Below are 22,046 nucleotides of genomic sequence, written 5' to 3' on the forward strand. Positions count from 1 at the left end.
CCGAAGGGGGCGGGGCCTGAAGGGGGCGTGGCTCGAGGAGGGGGCGCGGCCACACGGGCGTGGTTTCTGCGAGGCCACGCCCACCCACCCTTTCCGCGTTGCGGTTCGGTTTTGGTTTCGTTTCGCTGCGAGCGGAGCGGCGCGATGGGAGGTGCGGGGTGCGGGGCTGGGAGCGGCGGCGGGGTCGGGGTTACGGGGCTGGGGCGGGGGGCTGCGGAGGGGATGATGGGGCCGGGGTTGTGGGGCTGGGACGAGAACCGCGGTTATGGGGCTGGGAAGTTGATTAGGAGCGTGGGGCAGAGCTGGGGCTACGGGGCGGGACCGGGAGGCAATGGGGCTGAGGGGCCGGTCAGGAATGTGGGGCGGGGCTGGGGTTATGGGGCTGGGGGGGCAGATGTGGGGCGCTGTGGGTCGGAGCCGTGCGTGTCAGCACCGCCCCCCCTCCCCCAGACCCACAGATGGAGGCGGTGCTGGAGGTGTGCGGCGCCCCCTGCGGCGTGGAGGACCAGGCGCTGCTGCTGTACCTGGAGAACACGCGGCGCTCGGGGGGCGGCCCAGTGCGGAACTGGGAGCGACTGGGGGGGGTCCTCTACGTCACCTTCCAGAGCCCCGGCGGTGAGGGGGGGCACTGGGAGCACTGGGAGGGGGCGATGGGGGGGCTCAATGCCGACTGGGAGCACTGGGAGGGTGCGATGGGGGGGCTCGATGCCGACTGGGAGCACTGGGATGGGGGCACGGGGGGGCACTGGGAGCACTGGGAATGGATTATGGGGGGGCTCAGTGCAAACTGGGAGGGAGTGATGTGGGGCAGGAGCGGCTATGGGGCAGGCGGTGCTGTGGGGCAGTGGGGCGCGATGTGGGGCAGGCGGTGCTGTGGGGCCATGGGACGCGATGTGGGGCAGGCGGTGCTGTGGGGCCATGGGACGCGATGTGGGGCAGGCGGTGCTGTGGGGCTGTGGGGCGCGATGTGGGGCAGGCGGTGCCATGGGACACGATGTGGGGCAGGCAGTGCTGTGGGGCCGTGAGATGCGATGTGGGGCAGGCAGTGCTGTGGGGCAGTGGGGCGCAATGTGGGGCAGGCGGTGCTGTGGGGCAGTGGGGCGCGATGTGGGGGAGGCGGTGCCGTGGGGCCGTGAGATGCGATGTGGGGCAGGTGGTGCTGTGGGGCCGTGGGGTGCGATGTGGGGCAGGCGGTGCCGTGGGGCGCGATGTGGGGCAGGCGGTGCCGTGGGGCCGTGAGATGCGATGTGGGGCAGATGCTGACCCCCACTTCCCCCCATGACCCCCACAGCTCTGGAGGGCGTCCTGGCGCGGGCCCCACACCGGCCGTGGGGCTCAGAGCTGACGCTGCGCCGCGCCCCCCCATGGGACCCCACGGCGCTGCTGCTTTTAGGGGCCCCCCCCGAGGCGCTGCGGCCCCTCCTGCCCCCCGACTCCGTCTGCAGCTGCCACCCCATGGCGGGGGGCACCGTCCTGCTGCTGGCCCAGCCCGTGGGGGACCGAGGTGGGGGGGCGGTAATTGGGGGGGGTCTCTGTGGGGGTCGCTACGGAGGTGGGGTTTGGGGTCCCTACGGGTCAGGATCTGAAGCCTTCGTGGGGTGGGGTCCTTATGGGTCTGGGGTCCCGATAGGGTGGGGTCTCTTTAGTGTGGGGTTTCTTGAGTCCCTGCGGGTCTGGGTCTGGAGTCCCTGTGGCGTCTCTATGGGTCGGGGTCTGTGGTCTCTATGGGGTGGGGTTTGGGGTCCCCAGAGTTTCCCTATGGGTCCCGGTTTGGGATCCCTATAGGGTGAGGGGTGGTGTCTCTGTTGGGTGGGGTGTGAGGTCCCCGTGGGTCGGGGTCTGGGATCCCTATAGGGCTGGGAGCGGGGTCCCCATGGAGTCCCTCTGGGGTGGGGTTCGGGGTCCTTATGGGTCTGGGTCTGAGGTCTGTATGGGGCGGGGTCTGGGGTCTCTGTGGGTCAGGCTCCGGACCCCTCATGAGGTCCCTATGGGTCGGGGTTTGGGGTCCCTGTAGGGTGGGGTCTGGGGTTCCATGGTGGGGCGCTGGGTGCCCCATAGATGGGTTGGGTGCCCCATAGATCAGCACTGGGTGCCCCATAGATGGTTTATGGTGCCCCATAGATCAGCATTGGGTGCCCCATAGCTGGGTTGTGTGCCCCATAGATCAGTGCTGGGTGCCCCATAGATGAGCGCTGTGTGCCCCATAGATCAGCGCTGGGTGCCCCATAGATGAGCGCTAGGTGCCCTATAGATGATGGGTGGGTGCCCCATAGATCAGCGCTGGGTGCCCCATAGATCAGCACTGGGTGCCCCATAGATGGGTGGGTGCCCCATAGATCAGTGCTGGGTGCCCCATAGATGAGCGCTGTGTGCCCCATAGATGAGCACTGGGTGCCCCATAGCTGGGTTGTGTGCCCCATAGATCAGCGCTGGGTGCTCCATAGATGGGTGGGTGCCCCATAGATCAGCACTGGGTGCCCCATAGATGTGCTGTGTGCCCCATAGATGAGTGCTGGGTGCCCCATAGATGTGCTGGGTGCCCCATAGATGAGCACTGGGTGCCCCATAGATGAGCGCTGGGTGCCCCATAGATGTGCTGTGTGCCCCATAGATGTGCTGTGTGCCCCATAGATGAGCGCTGGGTGCCCCATAGATGTGCTGTGTGCCCCATAGCTGGGTTGTCCCCCCATTTCCCGGTTGCAGAGCTGCAGCGGCTGCGCTCGGCGCTGCTCGGTGCCGCGGTGCTGCAGCGCTTGCCGCAATCCGGCGCCGTTTTGGTGCTTCCGCCGTCGGCGCCCCGCGACCTCCTGGAGCTCTACTTCGAGAACCGCCGCAGCGCCGGCGGCAAAGTCAGCGCGGTGAGGCTGCGCCGGGACGGAGCCGCCATCGTCACCTTCCAGGACCCTGACGGTGAGGAACCCGTGTGCGAGGGGCCCGGGGTCACCGCCCCGCTTCGGGGGTCCTGGTGTCGTCGTCCCCATTTGGGGGTCCGGGGGTTCCGGTGCCGCCGATGTGGTTTGGGGATCCCACTTCGGGGGTCCCGGTGTCACCGCCACAACTTGGGGGTCTCGGTGTGACCTCCATGCTTCGGGGTTCCCAGTGCCACCGCTGTGGGTCGGGGTCCCGGTGTCACCGTCTCGGTTTGGGGGTCCCGGTGTCACCACTGTGGTTTGGGGGTCCCGGTGTCATGGTCCCACTTTGGGGTCCTGGTGTCACCTCCGTGGTTTGGGGGTCCCGGTGTCACCACTGTGGGTTGGGGTCCCAGTTTGGGGGTCCCAGTTTCACCTCCATGGTTTTGGGGTCCCAGTGCGATCTCCGTGGTTTGGGGTCCCGGGTTGGGGGTCCCAGTGCCACCGCTGCGGTTCGGGGGCCCCGGTGTCACTGCCCTACCAGGGAGGTCCCGGTACCACAACTACCACAGCTTGGGGGTCCCGCTGTCCCTGCCCCACTTTAGGGGTCCCGGTGCCACCACCTCCACGTGGGGGTCCCACTGTCACCGTCCCACACTGGGGTCCCGCTGACACCACCGCGGTTTGGGGGTCCAGGTGTCACCTCTGCGGTTTGGGGGTCCCAGCGTCGCCACCGTGGGGTCCCGGTGTCCCCGCCCCGCTTTGGGGCGTCCCGGTGTCACCACCACGGGTTGGGGGTCCCGGTGTCACCACCACAACTTGGGGGGGCTGTGGGCTCCCATCCGCACTCAGCGCCGGTTCAGCGGGTGCCTTCCATGCAGTGGCGCCGCGGGTGCTGCGCCGGACGCATCGACTGCAGGACGTGGAGCTGCGCGTGGTGCCGTTCTACCAGGCCCTGGAGCCAGGCGGCGCCGATCCGGCATCGGGTGATGACGGCACAGATCTGACATTGGGTGGTGACGGCACAGATCCGGCACTGGGTGATGATGGCACAGATCTGGGACCAGGTGATGACGGCACAGATCCGGCACTGGGTGATGACGGCACAGATCCGACATTGGGTGGTGATGGCACAGATCTGGGACCAGGTGATGACGGCACAGATCTGGCACTGGGTGGTGACGGCACCGATCCGGCACTGGGTGGTGACGGCACTGATCCGGCACTGGGTGGTGACGGCACCGATCCGGCACTGGGTGATGATGGCACAGATCTGGGACCAGGTGATGATGGCACAGATCTGACATTGGGTGGTGACGGCACCGATCCGGCACTGGGTGATGACGGCACAGATCTGGGACCAGGTGATGACGGCACCGATCCGGCACTGGGTGGTGACGGCACAGATCTGGGACCAGGTGATGATGGCACCGATCCGGCACTGGGTGATGACGGCACCGATCCGGCACCAGGCGCTGTAGATCCGGCGGATCTGGCACCCACCGAGGCCTCACAGCTGAGCGCGGAGCTGCCGGCTGCGGATTCTGCGGTGACGCCACCACGGACGACCCGGGAGCCCCCAGCGACACCAGAAGGGCCGACCCAAGACCCCGCGGTGACACCGGGAGGGAACCGGAGCCGCCCGGCGACCCCAAAGACGACCCCCCGAGGGCCCCCGGGGACGCCAGAGAGGACGACCCAGGACCCCCCGACGGCACCAAAGCGGACAACCCGGGACCCCCCGGCGACGCCGGAGGAAACCCCCCGGGAGCCAGGCGGGACGGAGACCCGGGAGCCCCGCGCGGCGCCGCCCTCGTGGGCCCAGGAGCGCGTGGTGCTGCCGGAAGCGACGCTGCAGTTCCTGCGCCGCGCCGACGTCCGCGCCCGGCTGAGCGCCCTGCTGGCGGCGCCCCCCGCTGCCGGCGCCGCGCGCTACGCCGTCCGGGGCCCCGCGGCGGTGCTGACGGCCCCCGGCGCCGCGGATGCCCGCCGTGCCGCGCGGCGCCTGCGGGAGGCGCTCGCCGCCTTCGCCGTGGAGGTGCCGCCGCGCTGCCGCGTGCCGGAGCCCGGATCGCCGCTCTGGCGGCGGCTGCGGTGCTGCGCGGTGCGGCGGAGCGACGACGGGCGCTGGGTGCAGGGCCTGACCCTGCGCGGCATGGAGGACGAGAACCGGCGCCGCGTGCGGGACGCGCTGCGGGGAGACGGCGGGGCGGCTTCCCAAAAGGAGCCCGGAGGTGCGGAGTCCGGCGCCGGGGCTGACGGGGGGGGGGCGGGGAACCACGGGGGGGGCGGGGGAGCTGCCGAGGGTGCCGCCCAGCGGGGATCCCGACATGGATCCCAACACGGATCCCAGCGTGGATCCCCATACAGATCCCAGCGTGGATCCCTACATGGATCCCAGCACAGATCCCAACGTGGATCCCCATGTGGTGCCCAGTGTAGATCCCAACACAGATCCCAATGTGGCTCCTAACAGATCCCAATGTGGATCCTCACACAGACCCAATGTGGCTCCCAGCACAGGACCCAATGTGGATCCTAACAGATCCCAATGTGGATCCTCACACAGACCCAATGTGGATCCCAGCACAGGACCCAATGTGGATCCTCACACAGATCCCCACACAGGTCCCAATGGGGATCCCAGCGTGGATCCCAGCGTGAATCTCAATATGGTGACCAGAGTGGATCCCACGTGGATCCCCTTGAGGTACCCCGTGTGGTGACCAAGCTGGATCCCAAGCTGGATCCGAAGCTGGATCCCAAGCTGGATCCCGGTGTGGATCCCCGGGATTTCCCGGTGTGAATCCCAGCATGGATCCCCATGGGATCCCGATGTGTGAATCTCAAAGTGTCGCCCCGTGCTGATGTGGATCCCAACGCTGATCCCAACGCAGGTCCCGATGTGCGGCCCGACGAACGCAGCGTGGATCCCGACGCTGATCCCAACTCGTGGCTCAACCTGGATCTGAACGGAGATCCCGATTCACGGCCCGACCCAGAACCCAACGTGGATCCCAACGGGGATCCCGATTCACGGCCCCACGTGGATCCCAACGCGGAGCCCGACGCCGATCCCAATTCGTGGCCCATCCTGGAGCCCGACGCCGATCCCAATTCTTGGTCCATCGCGGAACCCGACGCGGATCCCGGCGCCGACGCCGATCGGCGGCCGATCCCCGCCCCCTCGGCGGCTCCGGTTGCGGCTGCCGGCCCGGCGCTGGTGGAGGCCGTGGTTCCGATGGCGGCGGGCGCCCTGCGCTTCCTGCAGGAGCAGCGCCGCGATCTGCTGGCCGCCGTCACCGCCGTGTCCGTGCTGCCGCTGGAGGGGCGCGACGGCAGCGGGCTGCGGGTGAGCGCGGGGCTGCCGGAACGGTGCTGCTCTGCTCTGCTCTGCTCTGCTCTGCGTGGTGCTGCTGTGCTCTGCTCTGTGTGGTGCTGCTGTGCTCTGCTCTGCTCTGCTCTGCTCTGCGTGGTGCTGCTCTGCTCTGCTCTGCTCTGCTCTGCGTGGTGCTGCTCTGCTCTGCTCTGCTCTGTGTGGTGCTGCTGTGCTCTGCTCCGCTCTGCTCTGCTCTGCGTGGTGCTGCTCTGCTCTGCTCTGCGTGGTGCTGCTCTGCTCTGTGTGGTGCTGCTCTGCTCTGTGTGGTGCTGCTCTGCTCTGCTCCGCTCTGCTCTGCGTGGTGCTGCTCCGCTCTGTGTGGTGCTGCTCTGCTCTGTGTGGTGCTACTCTGCTCCGCTCTGCTCTGCTCTGCTCTGCTCTGCTCTGCGTGGTGCTGCTCTGCTCTGTGTGGTGCTGCTCTGCTCCGCTCTGCTCTGCTCCGCTCTGCTCTGCTCTGTGTGGTGCTGCTCTGCTCTGTGTGGTGCTGCTGTGCTCTGCTCTGCTCTGTGTGGTGCTGCTCTGCTCTGCTCTGCTCTGTGTGGTGCTGCTCTGCTCTGCTCTGTGTGGTGCTGCTCCGCTCTGCTCTGCTCTGCTCTGTGTGGTGCTGCTCTGCTCTGCTCTGCGTGGTGCTGCTCTGCTCCGCTCTGTGTGGTGCTGCTCTGCTCTGCGTGGTGCTGCTGTGCTCTGCTCTGCTCTGTGTGGTGCTGCTCTGCTCTGCTCTGTGTGGTGCTGCTCTGCTCTGCTCTGTGTGGAGCTGCTCTGCTCTGCTCTGCTCGGTGCTGCTCCACTCGGTGTCGTGCTGCTCTGCTCGGTGCTGCTCCGCCCGGTGCTGCTGGGTGCGTTGATACTGGGTGCGGTGCTGCTCCGCTCGGTGCTGCTCCGCTCGGTGCCGTGCTGCTCTGCTCGGTGCTGCTCTGCTCGGTGCTGCTCTGCTCGGTGCCGTGCTGCTCTGCTCGGTGCTGCTCTGCTCGGTGCTGCTCTGCTCGGTGCCGTGCTGCTCTGCTCGGTGCTGCTCCGCTCGGTGCTGCTCCGCTCGGTGCCGTGCTGCTCTGCTCGGTGCTGCTCCGCTCGGTGCCGTGCTGCTCTGCTCGGTGCTGCTCCGCTCGGTGCCGTGCTGCTCTGCTCGGTGCTGCTCTGCTCGGTGCTGCTCCGCTCGGTGCTGCTCCGCTCGGTGCCGTGCTGCTCTGCTCGGTGCTGCTCCGCTCGGTGCTGCTCCGCTCGGTGCCGTGCTGCTCTGCTCGGTGCTGCTCCGCTCGGTGCTGCTCCGCTCGGTGCCGTGCTGCTCTGCTCGGTGCTGCTCTGCTCGGTGCTGCTCTGCTCGGTGCCGTGCTGCTCTGCTCGGTGCTGCTCCGCTCGGTGCTGCTCCGCTCGGTGCCGTGCTGCTCTGCTCGGTGCTGCTCCGCTCGGTGCCGTGCTGCTCTGCTCGGTGCTGCTCTGCTCGGTGCTGCTCCGCTCGGTGCTGCTCCGCTCGGTGCCGTGCTGCTCTGCTCGGTGCTGCTCCGCTCGGTGCTGCTCCACTCTACCCGGTGCTGCTCCGCTCGTGGCTGCTCTGCTCGGTGCTGCTCCGCTCGGTGCTGCTCCGCTCGGTGCTGCTCCGCTCGGTGCTGCTCCACTCTGTGCGGTGCTGCTCCGCTCGGTGCTGCTCCGCTCGGTGCTGCTCCACTCTGTGCGGTGCCGCTCCGCTCGGTGCCGCTCCGCCCGGCGCTGCTGGGTGCGGTGCTGCCCCGCCCGGTGCTGACGGTGCTGACGGTGCCGTCCCGCAGCTCCGCGGAGAGCCGTCGCGGTGCCGCGCTGCCGCCGATTTCCTGCGGAGCCTCGTGGGCACCGTGAGCGCCCGCACGGTGCGGCTGCGCTTCCCCGGCATCGCCCGATTCCTGCTGGCCGACGCCGGGCGCCGCGTCCTGCGCCGCGTGGAGGAGCGGCACCGCTGCGTGTTGGAGCCCCGCGGCCTGCGGTGGGACCCGCCGGAACCGCAGGTATGGGGCGGGGGGCCGCGGCGTGCCGTTGGGAGGCGGGGGGCTGAGCTGGGCCGTGGGGTTGTGCCGTGGGGCTGAGCTGTGCGGAGCCGTGGGGCTGAGCTGGGCCGTGGGGGTGCCGTGGGGCTGAGCTGTGCGGAGCCGTGGGGCTGAGCTGGGCCGTGGGGTTGTGCCGTGCCGTGCCGTGCCGTAGGGATGCCGTGGGGACACCACAGAGCTGTGCTGTGCCATAGGGATGGTGTGGGGCCGGGCTCTGCCGTGGAGACACCATGGGACTGAGCTGTGCCGTGGGGATGCCGTGGGGCTGAGCTGTGCTGTGGGGATGCCGTGGGGCTGAGCTGCGCCGTGGGGATGCCGTGGGGATGCTGTGGGGCTGTGTTATGCTGTGCCGTGGGGACACGGTGGGGTGTGCTGTGCTGTGCTGTGGGGCACAGTGGGGCTGTGCCGTGTCATGGGGATGCCATAGGGACACCACAGAGCTGTGCTGTGCCATAGGGATGGTGTGGGGCTGAGCTGTGCCATGGGGATGCCGTGGGGCTGAGTTGTGTGGTGCCATGGGGACACCATAGAGCTGTGCTGCGCCATGGGGACGCCATGGGGCTGAGCTGTGCCGTGGAGACACCGTGGGGCTGAGTTGTGCCACGGGAACACCATGGGGCTGTGCTGTGCCGTGGGGATGCCGTGGGGCACTGGCAGTGTGCCGTGGCGGCACTGTGGGGCTGTGCTGTGCCGTGGCGATGCCGTGGGGACGCTGTGGGGTGCGCTGCTCCGTGGGGCACGGTGGGGCTGAGCTGTGCCGTACTGTGCCGTGGGGCTGTGGTGTGCCATGGGGACGCCACGGGGCTGAGCTGTGGCGTGGGGACGCCGTGGGGACACCATAGAGCTGTGCTGTGCCGTAGGGATGCCGTGGGGTTGCGCCGTGCCACAGGGCTGGCGTGGGGCTGAGCTGTGCCGTGGGGACGCCGTGGGGCTGAGCTGTGCCACACTGCTGTGGGGACACCGTGGGGACACCGCGTCCCTCTGTGGCACAGCTGCACCCGGCAGAGCTGCGTGGTGATGGTGGCACCGCCGGTGTGGGACGTGGTGACACCGCGGCACAGCTGCGCGGTGACGGTGATGTGGGATGTGGTGACGGTGACAAAGGTGAGGAGGGGTGGAGGGTCCTGGGATGGAGTGGGGGGTCTCCAAATGGGGTCGGGGTCTCAAATGGGGACGGAGGGGGTCCCCAAATGGGTTTGGGGTATCCCAAATGGGGTCGGGACCTCCCTAATGGGACTGAGGGTCCCCGAATGGGTTTGGGATGTCCCCAAATGGGGTCAGGGGTCTCCAATTGGGGGTGGAGGGAGTCCCCAAATGGGCTCGAGGGAATCCTAATAGCACCCAGTGGAGTTGCAGGGGTCCCCAGATGGGGGCGGGGGTGTCCTGCAATGGGGTCGAGGGGATCACCTAATGGGGTTGGAGCTCCTCAGTGTCAGTGGGGCTGGGGGTCCCCAAATGGGGGTTGAGGGTTCCCAATGTGGTTGGGGGCCGGGGGCACCACAAATGGGGCTGAAGGTCCCCGAGGTGAGTAAGGCTGGGGGTCCCCAAATGGGGTTGGGGGCCCTCGATATGAGAGGGGCTGGGAGTTTTCCAAATGGGGGTTGAGGGCTCCCAAAGTAGTGGGGCTGGGGGCTCCAAATGGGGGCTGAGGGCTCCCAAAGTAGTGGGGCTGGGGGCTCCAAATGGGGCTGGGGGCGGCTCCCCACGGCCTGGTCCCACTGCCAGCCCCTCATCTGCCCTCTGCCCCACAGAGGAGGCGGCAGCACTGAGTGGTGGTGGAGCCACCGGTACTGCAGGGGAGGAGGAGGAGGAGGAGGAGGAAGCACGGCTGGCACTGGCGCTGCAGTGCTCTATGCAGGAGGAGGAGGAGGAGGAGGAGGAGGAGGAGGAAGCCCAGCTGGCACTGGCGCTGCAGCGTTCCATGAAGGAGAAGGAGGAGGAAGAGGAGGAGGACGCACAGCTGGCACTGGCACTGCAGTGCTCCATGGAGGAGGAGGAAGAGGAGGAGGAGGAGGAAGAAGAAGAGGAGGAAGTACAGCTGGCACTGGCGCTGCAGCGTTCCATGAAGGAGAAGAAGGAGGAAGAGGAGGAGGACGCACAGCTGGCACTGGCACTGCAGCGCTCCATGGAGGAGAAGAAGGAGGAGGAGGAGGAAGAAGCCCAGCTGGCACTGGCACTGCAGTGCTCTATGGAGGAGAAGAAGGAGGAGGAGGAGGAGAAGGAGGAAGACGAAGAGGAGGAAGCCCAGCTGGCACTGGCGCTGCAGCGTTCCATGAAGGAGAAAAAAGAGGAAGAGGAGGAAGAAGCCCAGCTGGCACTGGCACTGCAGCGCTCTATGGAGGAGGAGGAGGAGGAGGATGATGAGGAGGAAGCACGGCCGGCACGGCAGCTCCGCACCGCAGATTCCCTTCGCCCCGCCGGGGCGGCGCAGGACGCGGCAGAGCTGCGGTTGTTCACGGCGTCGGAGCGCGATGGCGGCGCGGTGCCGGCCGTCCTGCGGAGGGCGCTGGAAGCGGAGCTGAGGACGGTGGAGGTGCGGGACGCGGCGCTGCAGGCGCTGCCGTACGGCTGCCAGGCGATGCTGCGGCGCCGGCACGCGGTGCAGCTGCGGATCCGAGGCTGCGGAGCCACGCTGCGAGGATTCGGGGAGTTTGTCGGCGATGCGGAGCGGGAGCTGAGGGAGCTGCTGAGCAAACAGAGACCGGACGGAGGTGGGGGCAGCGGTGAGTGCCCCCTGAGTGCCCCCTGAGTGCCCATTGAGTGCCCATTGAGTGCCCACTGAGTGCCCATTGAGTGCCCACTGAGTGCCCACTGAGTGCCCATTGAGTGCCCACTGAGTGCCCACTGAGTGCCCATTGAGTGCCCACTGAGTGCCCCCTGAGTGCCCATTGAGTGCCCATTGAGTGCCCATTGACTGCCCCCTGAGTGCCCCCTGAGTGCCCCCTGAGTGCCCACTGAGTGCCCATTGACTGCCCCCTGAGTGCCCACTGAGTGCCCCCTGAGTGCCCATTGAGTGCCCCCTGAGTGCCCCCTGAGTGCCCATTGAGTGCCCCCTGAGTGCCCCCTGAGTGCCCCCTGAGTGCCCATTGAGTGCCCCCTGAGTGCCCACTGAGTGCCCCCTGAGTGCCCACTGAGTGCCCCCTGAGTGCCCCCTGAGTGCCCATTGAGTGCCCATTGAGTGCCCCCTGAGTGCCCATTGAGTGCCCCCTGAGTGCCCACTGAGTGCCCATTGAGTGCCCCCTGAGTGCCCATTGAGTGCCCATTGAGTGCCCCCTGAGTGCCCCCTGAATGCCCCCTGAGTGCCCCCTGAGTGCCCATTGAGTGCCCATTGAGTGCCCCCTGAGTGCCCATTGAGTGCCCCCTGAGTGCCCCCTGAGTGCCCATTGAGTGCCCCCTGAGTGCCCATTGAGTGCCCCCTGAGTGCCCCCTGAGTGCCCATTGAGTGCCCCCTGAGTGCCCCCTGAGTGCCCATTGAGTGCCCCCTGAGTGCCCCCTGAGTGCCCATTGAGTGCCCATTGAGTGCCCCCTGAGTGCCCATTGAGTGCCCCCTGAGTGCCCCCTGAGTGCCCATTGAGTGCCCCCTGAGTGCCCATTGAGTGCCCATTGAGTGCCCCCTGAGTGCCCCCTGAGTGCCCATTGAGTGCCCACTGAGTGCCCCCTGAGTGCCCACTGAGTGCCCCCTGAGTGCCCATTGAGTGCCCACTGAGTGCCCATTGAGTGCCCCCTGAGTGCCCCCTTAGTGCCCATTGAGTGCCCCCTGAGTGCCCATTGAGTGCCCATTGAGTGCCCCCTGAGTGCCCCCTGAGTGCCCATTGAGTGCCCCCTGAGTGCCCATTGAGTGCCCCCTGAGTGCCCATTGAGTGCCCATTGAGTGCCCCCTGAGTGCCCATTGAGTGCACATTGAGTGCCCCCTGAGTGCCCATTGAGTGCCCCCTGAGTGCCCCCTGAGTGCCCATTGAGTGCCCATTGAGTGCCCATTGAGTGCCCCCTGAGTGCCCATTGAGTGCCCCTGAGTGCCCCCTGAGTGCCCATTGAGTGCCCCCCCATTGAGTGCCCCCTGAGTGCCCCCTGAGTGCCCCCTGAGTGCCCATTGAGTGCCCCCTGAGTGCCCACTGAGTGGCCCCTGAGTGCCCATTGAGTGCCCCCTGAGTGCCCCCTGAGTGCCCATTGAGTGCCCCCTGAGTGCCCATTGAGTGCCCCCTGAGTGCCCCCTGAGTGCCCCCTGAGTGCCCATTGAGTGCCCCCTGAGTGCCCCCTGAGTGCCCATTGAGTGCCCCCTGAGTGCCCATTGAGTGCCCCCTGAGTGCCCACTGAGTGCCCATTGAGTGCCCCCTGAGTGCCCCCTGAGTGCCCATTGAGTGCCCATTGAGTGCCCATTGAGTGCCCATTGAGTGCCCCCTGAGTGCCCATTGAGTGCCCACTGAGTGCCCCCTGAGTGCCCATTGAGTGCCCACTGAGTGCCCATTGAGTGCCCACTGAGTGCCCATTGAGTGCCCCTGAGTGCCCCCTGAGTGCCCATTGAGTGCCCCCTGAGTGCCCATTGAGTGCCCATTGAGTGCCCCCTGAGTGCCCCCTGAGTGCCCATTGAGTGCCCCCTGAGTGCCCATTGAGTGCCCATTGAGTGCCCCCTGAGTGCCCATTGAGTGCACATTGAGTGCCCCCTGAGTGCCCATTGAGTGCCCCCTGAGTGCCCCCTGAGTGCCCATTGAGTGCCCATTGAGTGCCCATTGAGTGCCCCCTGAGTGCCCCTTGAGTGCCCCTTGAGTGCCCCCTGAGTGCCCATTGAGTGCCCCCTGAGTGCCCCCTGAGTGCCCATTGAGTGCCCATTGAGTGCCCCCTGAGTGCCCATTGAGTGCCCACTGAGTGCCCCCTGAGTGCCCATTGAGTGCCCCCTGAGTGCCCCCTGAGTGCCCATTGAGTGCCCCCTGAGTGCCCCCTGAGTGCCCATTGAGTGCCCATTGAGTGCCCCCTGAGTGCCCATTGAGTGCCCCCTGAGTGCCCCCTGAGTGCCCATTGAGTGCCCCCTGAGTGCCCCCTGAGTGCCCATTGAGTGCCCATTGAGTGCCCCCTGAGTGCCCACTGAGTGCCCCCTGAGTGCCCACTGAGTGCCCACTGAGTGCCCATTGAGTGCCCCCTGAGTGCCCCCTGAGTGCCCCCTGAGTGCCCCCTGAGTGCCCATTGAGTGCCCCCTGAGTGCCCCCTGAGTGCCCCCTGAGTGCCCCCTGAGTGCCCATTGAGTGCCCCCTGAGTGCCCCCTGAGTGCCCATTGAGTGCCCACTGAGTGCCCCCTGAGTGCCCATTGAGTGCCCACTGAGTGCCCCCTGAGTGCCCCCTGAGTGCCCATTGAGTGCCCCTGAGTGCCCCCTGAGTGCCCATTGAGTGCCCACTGAGTGCCCCCTGAGTGCCCATTGAGTGCCCCCTGAGTGCCCCCTGAGTGCCCCCTGAGTGCCCACTGAGTGCCCCCTGAGTGCCCATTGAGTGCCCCCTGAGTGCCCCCTGAGTGCCCATTGAGTGCCCCCTGAGTGCCCCCTGAGTGCCCATTGAGTGCCCATTGAGTGCCCCCTGAGTGCCCCCTGAGTGCCCCCTGAGTGCCCACTGAGTGCCCCCTGAGTGCCCATTGAGTGCCCCCTGAGTGCCCCCTGAGTGCCCCCTGAGTGCCCACTGAGTGCCCCCTGAGTGCCCATTGAGTGCCCCCTGAGTGCCCCCTGAGTGCCCCCTGAGTGCCCATTGAGTGCCCCCTGAGTGCCCATTGAGTGCCCCCTGAGTGCCCCCTGAGTGCCCATTGAGTGCCCCCTGAGTGCCCCCTGAGTGCCCATTGAGTGCCCCCTGAGTGCCCCCTGAGTGCCCCCTGAGTGCCCCCTGAGTGCCCATTGAGTGCCCCCTGAGTGCCCACTGAGTGCCCCCTGAGTGCCCATTGAGTGCCCCCTGAGTGCCCCCTGAGTGCCCATTGAGTGCCCCCTGAGTGCCCCCTGAGTGCCCATTGAGTGCCCATTGAGTGCCCCCTGAGTGCCCCCTGAGTGCCCATTGAGTGCCCCCTGAGTGCCCCCTGATTACCACGCTGTACCACGTGGTGCCAGGCGGTTTCTCGCGGTTTCTCGCGGTTTCTCGCGGTTTCTCGCGGTTTCTCGCGGTGCCACGCGGTTCCGTCCTCCCGCAGGCCGCGCTCGGTGTTTCGGTTCCTGGCGCCGAGATCCCGGCGCCGCGTGCTGGGTGCGCTGGACGCCCTGTGGCACCGCGCTGCCGTACGGCGCGGAGGACGCGGCGCTGCTGGAGGCGCTGTGGCGGCGCGGGGAGCGCCGGGTGCCGGCGGTGTTGGGCGGCCGCAGCGTCACCGTCGACCTGCGGCGGATGGAGGAGCGCGACGGCGACGGCACCGCGGCGCTGCTGACCCGCAGCCCGGTGCCCCCCGGCGTGCGGCGGCTGCTCGGTGCGGATGCGGCTCAGCGGGGACCGGGACGGAGCGCCGCGTCCCATTGCTGCCCCGTCACCTCCGTCCTGTCCTCATCCCACCCCACCCCACCCCACCCCATTGATCCCACCCCATCCCACCCCATCCCATCCCACCCCACCCACCCCATCCCATCCCATCCCATCCCATCCCACCCCATCCCATCCCATCCCATTGATCCCACCCCACCCCATCCCATCCCATCCCACCCCACCCCATCCCATCCCACCCCACCCCACCCCACCCCATCCCACCCCACCCCACCCCACCCCACCCCATCCCATCCCACCCACCCCATCCCACCCCACCCCACCCCACCCCATCCCACCCCACCCCACCCCACCCCATCCCACCCCACCCCATCCCACCCCACCCCACCCCATCCCACCCCACCCCATCCCATCCCATCCCATCCCATCCCATCTCATTCTCCCTGCCCCACTGATTCCCACCCACCGATCCCCCAACCCCACTGATCCCATCTCTACCCCACTGATCACCCCATTGATCCCATTTCCGCCCCACTGACCCCATTGATCCCATTTCTGCCCCACTGACCCATTCATCCCATTTCTGCCCCATTGACCCCATTTCTGCCCCACTGACCCCATTGATCCCATTTCTGCCCCATTGACCCCATTGATCCCATTTCCGCCCCACTCACCCATTGATCTCATTTCTGCCCCACTGACCCCATTGATCCTATTTCTGCCCCACTGATCCCATTGATCCCATTTCTGCCCCACTGACCCATTGATCCCATTTCTGCCCCACTGACCCCATTGATTCCATTTCCGCCCCACTGATCCATTGATCCCATTTCTGCCCCACTGACCTCATTGATCCCATTTCCACCCCACTGACCCATTGATCCTATTTCTGCCCCACTGACCCCATTGACCCCATTGACCCCATTTCCGCCCCACTGACCCCACTGATCCCATTTCTGCCCCCCTGACCCTGCTGACCCCACTGCTCCCATTGCCGCCCTGCTGACCCGCTGCCCCCAGGCCCGGACGCGGTGGGGCCGGCGGAGGCGGTGCGGTTGCTGACGTTGGCTGAGGGCAGCGCGGAGTTCGGCGACGCCGTGCGGCACTTTTATGGCAGCCTGCAGGAGCTGCGCGGCCGCATCCGCGTCGTCAGGGTGGGCTGGGGCCGGGGGTCCGCGTGGGGCCGGGGTCTCCGAGTGGGGGGGGGGGGTCTCCGAGTGGGATTGGGGGTCTCCCAGTGGGGGTCGGGGGTCTGTGAGTGGGGTCTGGGGGTGTCTGAATGGGGTCTGGGGGTCTCTCAATGGGGTCTGGGGGTGTCTGAATGGGGTCTGGGGGTCTCTCAATGGGGTCTGGGGGTCTCCCAGTGGGGGTCGGGGGTCTGTGAGTGGGGTCTGGGGGTGTCTGAATGGGGACTGGGGGTCTCTCAATGGGGTCTGGGGGTCTCTCAATGGGGTCTGGGGGTGTCTGAATGGGGTCTGGGGGTCTCTCAATGGGGTCTGGGGTCTGCCAATAGGGGCTGGGGGTTTCCTGGTGGGGGTTGGGGGTCTCCGGCTGGGTCCTGGGGTCTCCAGGTGGGGTTGGGAGGTTTGGAAATGGGGTCCAGGGAGTCTAAGTGTGGGGTTGGGGGATCTGTGAGTATGGTTGGGGGGCCCCAAATGGGGTCTGGGGTCTCCAAATGGGGTTGGGGGGGTCTCTGAATGGGGTCGGGGGGTCTGCAGATGGGGTCGGGGATCTCCTAAGGGGACTGGGGGCCTCCAGATGGGGTCTGGGGTCTCCAAATGGGGCTGGGGGTCTCCAAGTGGGGTTGGTGGAACCCAAATGGGGTCTGGGGTCTCCAAACGGAGCCCAGGGGTCTCCATATAGAGTCGGGGGTCTTCAGTTGGGACTGGAGATCCCAGGGCTCCGTGTGGGGTCTGAGGTCCACAACTGGGTCTGGGGTCCCCAGTGGGGGTGAGGGTGGCAGGGTCTCTCTATGGGGTCTGGGGTCGCCAATTGGGTCTGGGGACCCCAGTGAGGGGTGGGGTCTCCAAATGAGATCAGGGGGTCCCAATTGGGTCTGGGGTCACCAATGGGGGTGAGGGTCCCAAATTGGGTCTGGGGTCCCGAGTTCTCTATATAGGGTCGGGGGTCCCCAGTTGGGTCTGGGGTCCCGAATGGGGGCGGCGGTCCCGACTTGGGTCTGGGGTCTCCACATAGGGTGGGTTGGGTCTGGGGTCCCAGGGTCCCCAGTTGGGCCTGGAGTCGCCAATGGGAGCGGGCGTCCCCAGTTGGGTCTGGGGTCCCGAGTTCTCTTTATAGGGCCGGGGGTCCCCAGTTGGGTCTGGGGTCCCGAGTTCTCTTTATAGGGCCGGGGGTCCCCAGTTGGGTCTGGGGTCTCCTGACGCCCCCCGCCCGCAGGCGCAGCAGTTGATCCACCCGCGGCTTTACGGGCGCTTCCGACGGCGCCGCGCCGAGATGGAGCGGAGGGGGGAGGGCGCCTCGGGGGAACAGCTGCTGTTCCACGGCACCACCGCCCCCCGCGGCCTCGCCGTCTGCCTGCACGGCTTCCGCGGTGAGTGGGGGGGGAGGCGGGGGGACGCGGGGGTCCCTGGGGTCCCTGCGCGCAATTTGGGGGGGGTCCAATCCGAGGGTCCACGGGACGCGTTGGGGGACTCTCAGACCCGCTCCTTTTGGGGACCCCCAGCCCCGTTCAGCGGCCCCGGCCCCTGCTGGGGGACCCCGCTCCCATTTGGGGACCCCGACCCACTTCTGGGGGCTCCTGACCCCGTTTGGAGACCCGCGCCCCTATTTGAGGACCCTAACCCGCTTTTGGGGACCCCTCCTCAATTGGGAGACCCCCGCCCACTTTTGGGAGGCCCCGACCCCAATTGGAGACACCCCCCCTTCCCCCCGTTTGGGGACCCTTACTCCAATTTGGAGACCCCGCCCACTTTTGGAGGCCCCGCCCCCATTTGAAGACCCCATCCGCATTTGAGGACCCCCCCAGCCCCGATTTGGGCCCCCCGACCCCATTTGGGACCCCAGACCCACTCTTCTTGGGGACCCCCGCCCCCTTTTGAGAGCCCTGACCCCATTGAGGGACCCCCGCCCACTTTTGGGACCCGTTGGTGACCCCGGTGACACGATGGGGCACGCGTGGCTTTGGTGACGCCGGGACTCACTGGTGACACTGGGGGCACTGGTGGCACCATGAGTCGCACGTGGCACCGGTGCCATTGGTGACACTGTAAGTGATGTGTGGAACTGGTGACACTGGTGATACTGGTGACACTGGGACTCACGTGGCGCTGGTGGCACTGGTGACATCGGTGCCATTGGTGACACCACGAGCCCCATTTGGCACTGCTGACATTGGTGACACCATGAGCCCCAAATGACGTCGGTGCCTTTGGTGCCATTGGTGCCATTGGTGCCATTGGTGACACCATGAGCCTCATTTGGCACTGCTGACATTGGTGGCATTGGTGGCACTGGTGGTACCATGAGCCCTAAATGCCATTGGTGCCATTGGTGACACCACGAGCCCCATTTGACACTGCTGACGTTGGTGGCATTGGTGGCACTGGTGGTACCATGAGCCCTAAATGCCATTGGTGCCATTGGTGACACCACGAGCCCCATTTGGCACTGCTGATGTTGGTGGCATCGGTGGCACTGGTGATACCATGAGCCCTAAATGCCATTGGTGCCTTTGGTGCCATTGGTGACACCACGAGCCCCATTTGACACTGCTGACATTGGTGGCATTGGTGGCACTGGTGGTACCATGAGCCCTAAATGCCATTGGTGCCTTTGGTGCCATTGGTGACACCACGAGCCCCATTTGACACTGCTGACATTGGTGGCATTGGTGGCACTGGTGATACCATGAGCCCTAAATGCCTTTGGTGCCATTGGTGACACCACGAGCCCCATTTGGCACTGCTGACGTTGGTGGCATCGGTGGCACTGGTGGTACCATGAGCCCTAAATGCCTTTGGTGCCATTGGTGACACCACGAGCCCCATTTGACACTGCTGACATTGGTGGCATTGGTGGCACTGGTGGTACCATGAGCCCTAAATGCCTTTGGTGCCATTGGTGACACCACGAGCCCCATTTGGCACTGCTGACGTTGGTGGCATCGGTGGCACTGGTGGTACCATGAGCCCTAAATGCCGTTGGTGGCATGGGTGCCATTGGTACCACCATGAGCCCCGTGTGGTGCTGGTGACACTGGTGCCATCGGTGCCATTGGTACCACCACGAGCCCCGTGTGGTGCTGGTGACACTGGTGCCATCGGTGCCACCACGAGCCCCGTGGCACCATTGCCCCCGTTCCCCGCCCGGTGCCACGTGTGACCGCTGTCCCCCCAGGAGCCCCGAGGAGCCGCGGCGTTCCCTTCGCGGTGACGGCGGCGCTGGCGGCCCAGGAGCTCCATTCGCCCACTTCCGACGACGGCACCAAATGCATTTTGGTGGCCAAAGTTCTGACCGGGAGCCCCGTGTTGGATCGCGCCCGGCGCCCGGCCCTCCGCGTCTTCTGTGCCGAGGACGCCTATCCGCTCTACCTGCTCACCTGCCGGCGCCTCGGCGTGGCCTGAGCAGCGGCTGTGCCAGGCTGTGCCGTGAGCCCTGTGCCATGGACTTACGGTGTGTGCCAGGCTGTGCCGTGAGCCCTGTGCCATGGAGTTACCGTGTGTGCGGTGCTGTGCTGTGAGCCCTGTGCCATGGACTTACCGTGTGTGCGTGCTGTGCCGTGAGCCCTGTGCCATGGAGTTACCGTGTGTGCGGTGCTGTGCTGTGAGCCCTGTGCCATGGACTCACCGTGTGTGCCAGGCTGTGCCGTGAGCCCTGTGCCATGGAGTTACCGTGTGTGCGGTGCTGTGCTGTGAGCCCTGTGCCATGGACTCACCGTGTGTGCCAGGCTGTGCCGTGAGCCCTGTGCCATGGACTTACCGTGTGTGCGGTGCTGTGCCGTGAGCCCTGTGCCATGGACTTACCGTGTGTGCGGTGCTGTGCCGTGAGCCCTGTGCCATGGACTTACCGTGTGTGCGGTGCTGTGCCGTGAGCCCTGTGCCATGGACTTACCGTGTGTGCGGTGCTGTGCCGTGAGCCCTATGCCATGTGCCACGGTCTTACCATGAGCGCAGCATGATGTGCCAAGGGCTAGCCATGAGCACAGTGCCGTGCCGTGAGCCGTGTGCCGTGTGCCACGTCCTTACCACGAGCACCGTGCGTGCTGTGCCATGGGCTTACCGTGAGTGCAGCGTGTGCCGCGTGCCACGGACTTCCCAAGAACACGGCGCCGTGCCGCGTGCTGACCAACAACAGCGTGTTCTGCCGTGCGCCGTCTGCCGTATGGTTACTGTGGGTACAGCGCCGCGCCGTGAGCTCACCTGGAACCCAGCGCCATGCCGTGAGCTCACCTGGAACCCAGCGCCATGCCGTGAGCTCACCTGGAACCCAGCGCCATGCCCTGAGCTCACCTGGAACCCAGCGCCATGCCGTGAGCTCACCTGGAACCCAGCGCCATGCCGTGAGCTCACCTGGAACCCAGCGCCATGCCGTGAGCTCACCTGGAACCCAGCGCCATGCCGTGAGCTCACCTGGAACCCAGCGCCGCGCCCTGAGCTCAGCGTGGCTGCCGGGCTGTGGCCCCACACGTCCCCGTCCACATGTGGGGCGTCTGTGGGGATGCAGCTCATCTGGGGACACGGGTGGGGATGGGACACGGGTGGGGATGTGACATGGGGGGATGTGACATGGGGGGATGTGACACGGGTGGGGATGTGACACGGGTGGGGATGTGACACGGGTGGGGATGTGACATGGGGGGATGTGACATGGGAGGGGATGTGACACGGGGGGATGTGACATGGGGGGATGTGACACGGGTGGGGATGGGACACGGGTGGGGATGGGACATGGGGGGATGTGACACAGGTGGGGATGTGACATGGGGGGATGTGACATGGGGGGATGTGACATGGGGGGATGTGACACAGGTGGGGATGTGACACGGGGGGATGTGACATGGGGGGATGTGACATGGGGGGATGTGACACAGGTGGGGATGTGACACGGGTGGGGATGTGACACGGGTGGGGATGTGACACGGGTGGGGATGTGACATGGGGGGATGTGACATGGGGGGATGTGACACGGGTGGGGATGTGACACGGGTGGGGATGTGACACGGGGGGATGTGACATGGGGGGATGTGACACAGGTGGGGATGTGACACGGGTGGGGATGTGACACGGGGGGATGTGACACGGGTGGGGATGTGACACCGGTGGGGATGTGACACGGGTGGGGATGTGACATGGGGGATGTGACACGGGTGGGGATGTGACACAGGTGGGGATGTGACACGGGTGGGGATGTGACACGGGGGGATGTGACACAGGTAGGGATGTGACATGGGGGGATGTGACACGGGTGGGGATGTGACACGGGGGGATGTGACACAGGTGGGGATGTGACACGGGGGGATGTGACACGGGTGGGGATGTGACATGGGGGGATGTGACACAGGTGGGGATGTGACACGGGTGGGGATGTGACACGGGTGGGGATGTGACATGGGGGGATGTGACACGGGTAGGGACACAACATGTGCGGGGTGTGACACGTGTGAGGACCTAACAGACGTGTGGGTGTGATGTGTGTAGGGACACAGTGTGGGTGAGAGGGGGACACGTGTGTGGATGTAACATATATGGCGTGTGACGTCTATCACATGTATGGGGTGTGACATATGAGGGTATCACACGTGTGAGGTGTGATGTGTGAGGGTGTCACACGTGTGAGGTGTGACGTGTGAGGGTGTCACACGTGTGAGGTGTGACGTGTGAGGGTATCACACGTGTGAGGTGTGACGTGTGAGGGTATCACACGTGTGAGGTGTGACATGTGAGGGTATCACACGTGTGAGGTGTGACGTGTGAGGGTATCACACGTGTGAGGTGTGACATGTGAGGGTATCACACGTGTGAGGTGTGACGTGTGAGGGTATCACACGTGTGAGGTGTGACGTGTGAGGGTATCACACGTGTGAGGTGTGACATGTGAGGGTATCACACGTGTGAGGTGTGACGTGTGAGGGTATCACACGTGTGAGGTGTGACATGTGAGGGTATCACACGTGTGAGGTGTGACGTGTGAGGATATCACACGTGTGAGGTGTGACATGTGAGGGTATCACACGTGTGAGGTGTGACGCGTGAGGGTGTCACACGTGTGAGGTGTGACGCGTGAGGGTATCACACGTGTGAGGTGTGACGCGTGAGGGTATCACACGTGTGAGGTGTGACGCGTGAGGGTATCACACGTGTGAGGTGTGACATGTGAGGGTATCACACGTGTGAGGTGTGACGTGTG

At 66.1% G+C, this 22,046-nt stretch overlaps 2 protein-coding genes across 4 annotated transcripts in view; both read left to right on the plus strand.

The window, feature by feature from the left end:
• Positions 1 to 20,008, plus strand: PARP10 (poly(ADP-ribose) polymerase family member 10). Of its 3 annotated transcripts, none has more exons than XM_085214584.1 (13): positions 1 to 151; positions 451 to 615; positions 1,292 to 1,504; positions 2,704 to 2,910; positions 3,731 to 5,083; positions 5,747 to 6,201; positions 7,992 to 8,204; positions 9,236 to 9,347; positions 9,995 to 10,966; positions 14,401 to 14,670; positions 15,702 to 15,835; positions 17,079 to 17,232; positions 19,038 to 20,008. In XM_085214584.1, exons 1-13 carry the CDS (start codon positions 145 to 147, stop codon positions 19,262 to 19,264), a joined length of 4,482 nt encoding a protein of 1,493 aa, XP_085070710.1. In that variant the 5' UTR covers positions 1 to 144; the 3' UTR covers positions 19,265 to 20,008. The 3 variants fall into 3 exon arrangements, with proteins under 3 accessions (XP_085070710.1, XP_085070711.1, XP_085070712.1); XM_085214585.1 differs by having other exon boundaries at positions 9,995 to 10,954; XM_085214586.1 differs by lacking the exon at positions 17,079 to 17,232 and having other exon boundaries at positions 19,038 to 19,214.
• The window catches only part of LOC146542089 (microtubule-actin cross-linking factor 1, isoforms 6/7-like), a 26,217-nt gene continuing 24,006 nt past the window's right edge, over positions 19,836 to 22,046 (plus strand). The window contains exon 1 of the mRNA XM_085214581.1: positions 19,836 to 20,030. Coding sequence (XP_085070707.1) covers positions 19,836 to 20,030 — 195 coding nt within the window. The remainder of the gene's footprint in view (positions 20,031 to 22,046) is intronic.

This window comes from Meleagris gallopavo, chromosome 32 (assembly GCF_905368555.1).
Source record: "Meleagris gallopavo chromosome 32, MGAL_WU_HG_1.1, whole genome shotgun sequence".
In the NCBI taxonomy this organism is placed as follows: Eukaryota; Metazoa; Chordata; class Aves; order Galliformes; family Phasianidae; genus Meleagris; species Meleagris gallopavo.

Coding starts and splice junctions, on each gene's coding strand:
- PARP10 (XM_085214584.1), top strand. Junction 10,967..14,400: donor GGACGGAGGTGGGGGCAGCG/GTGAGTGCCCCC, acceptor GTCCTCCCGCAG/GCCGCGCTCGGTGTTTCGGT. Junction 17,233..19,037: donor CTGCCTGCACGGCTTCCGCG/GTGAGTGGGGGG, acceptor CTGTCCCCCCAG/GAGCCCCGAGGAGCCGCGGC.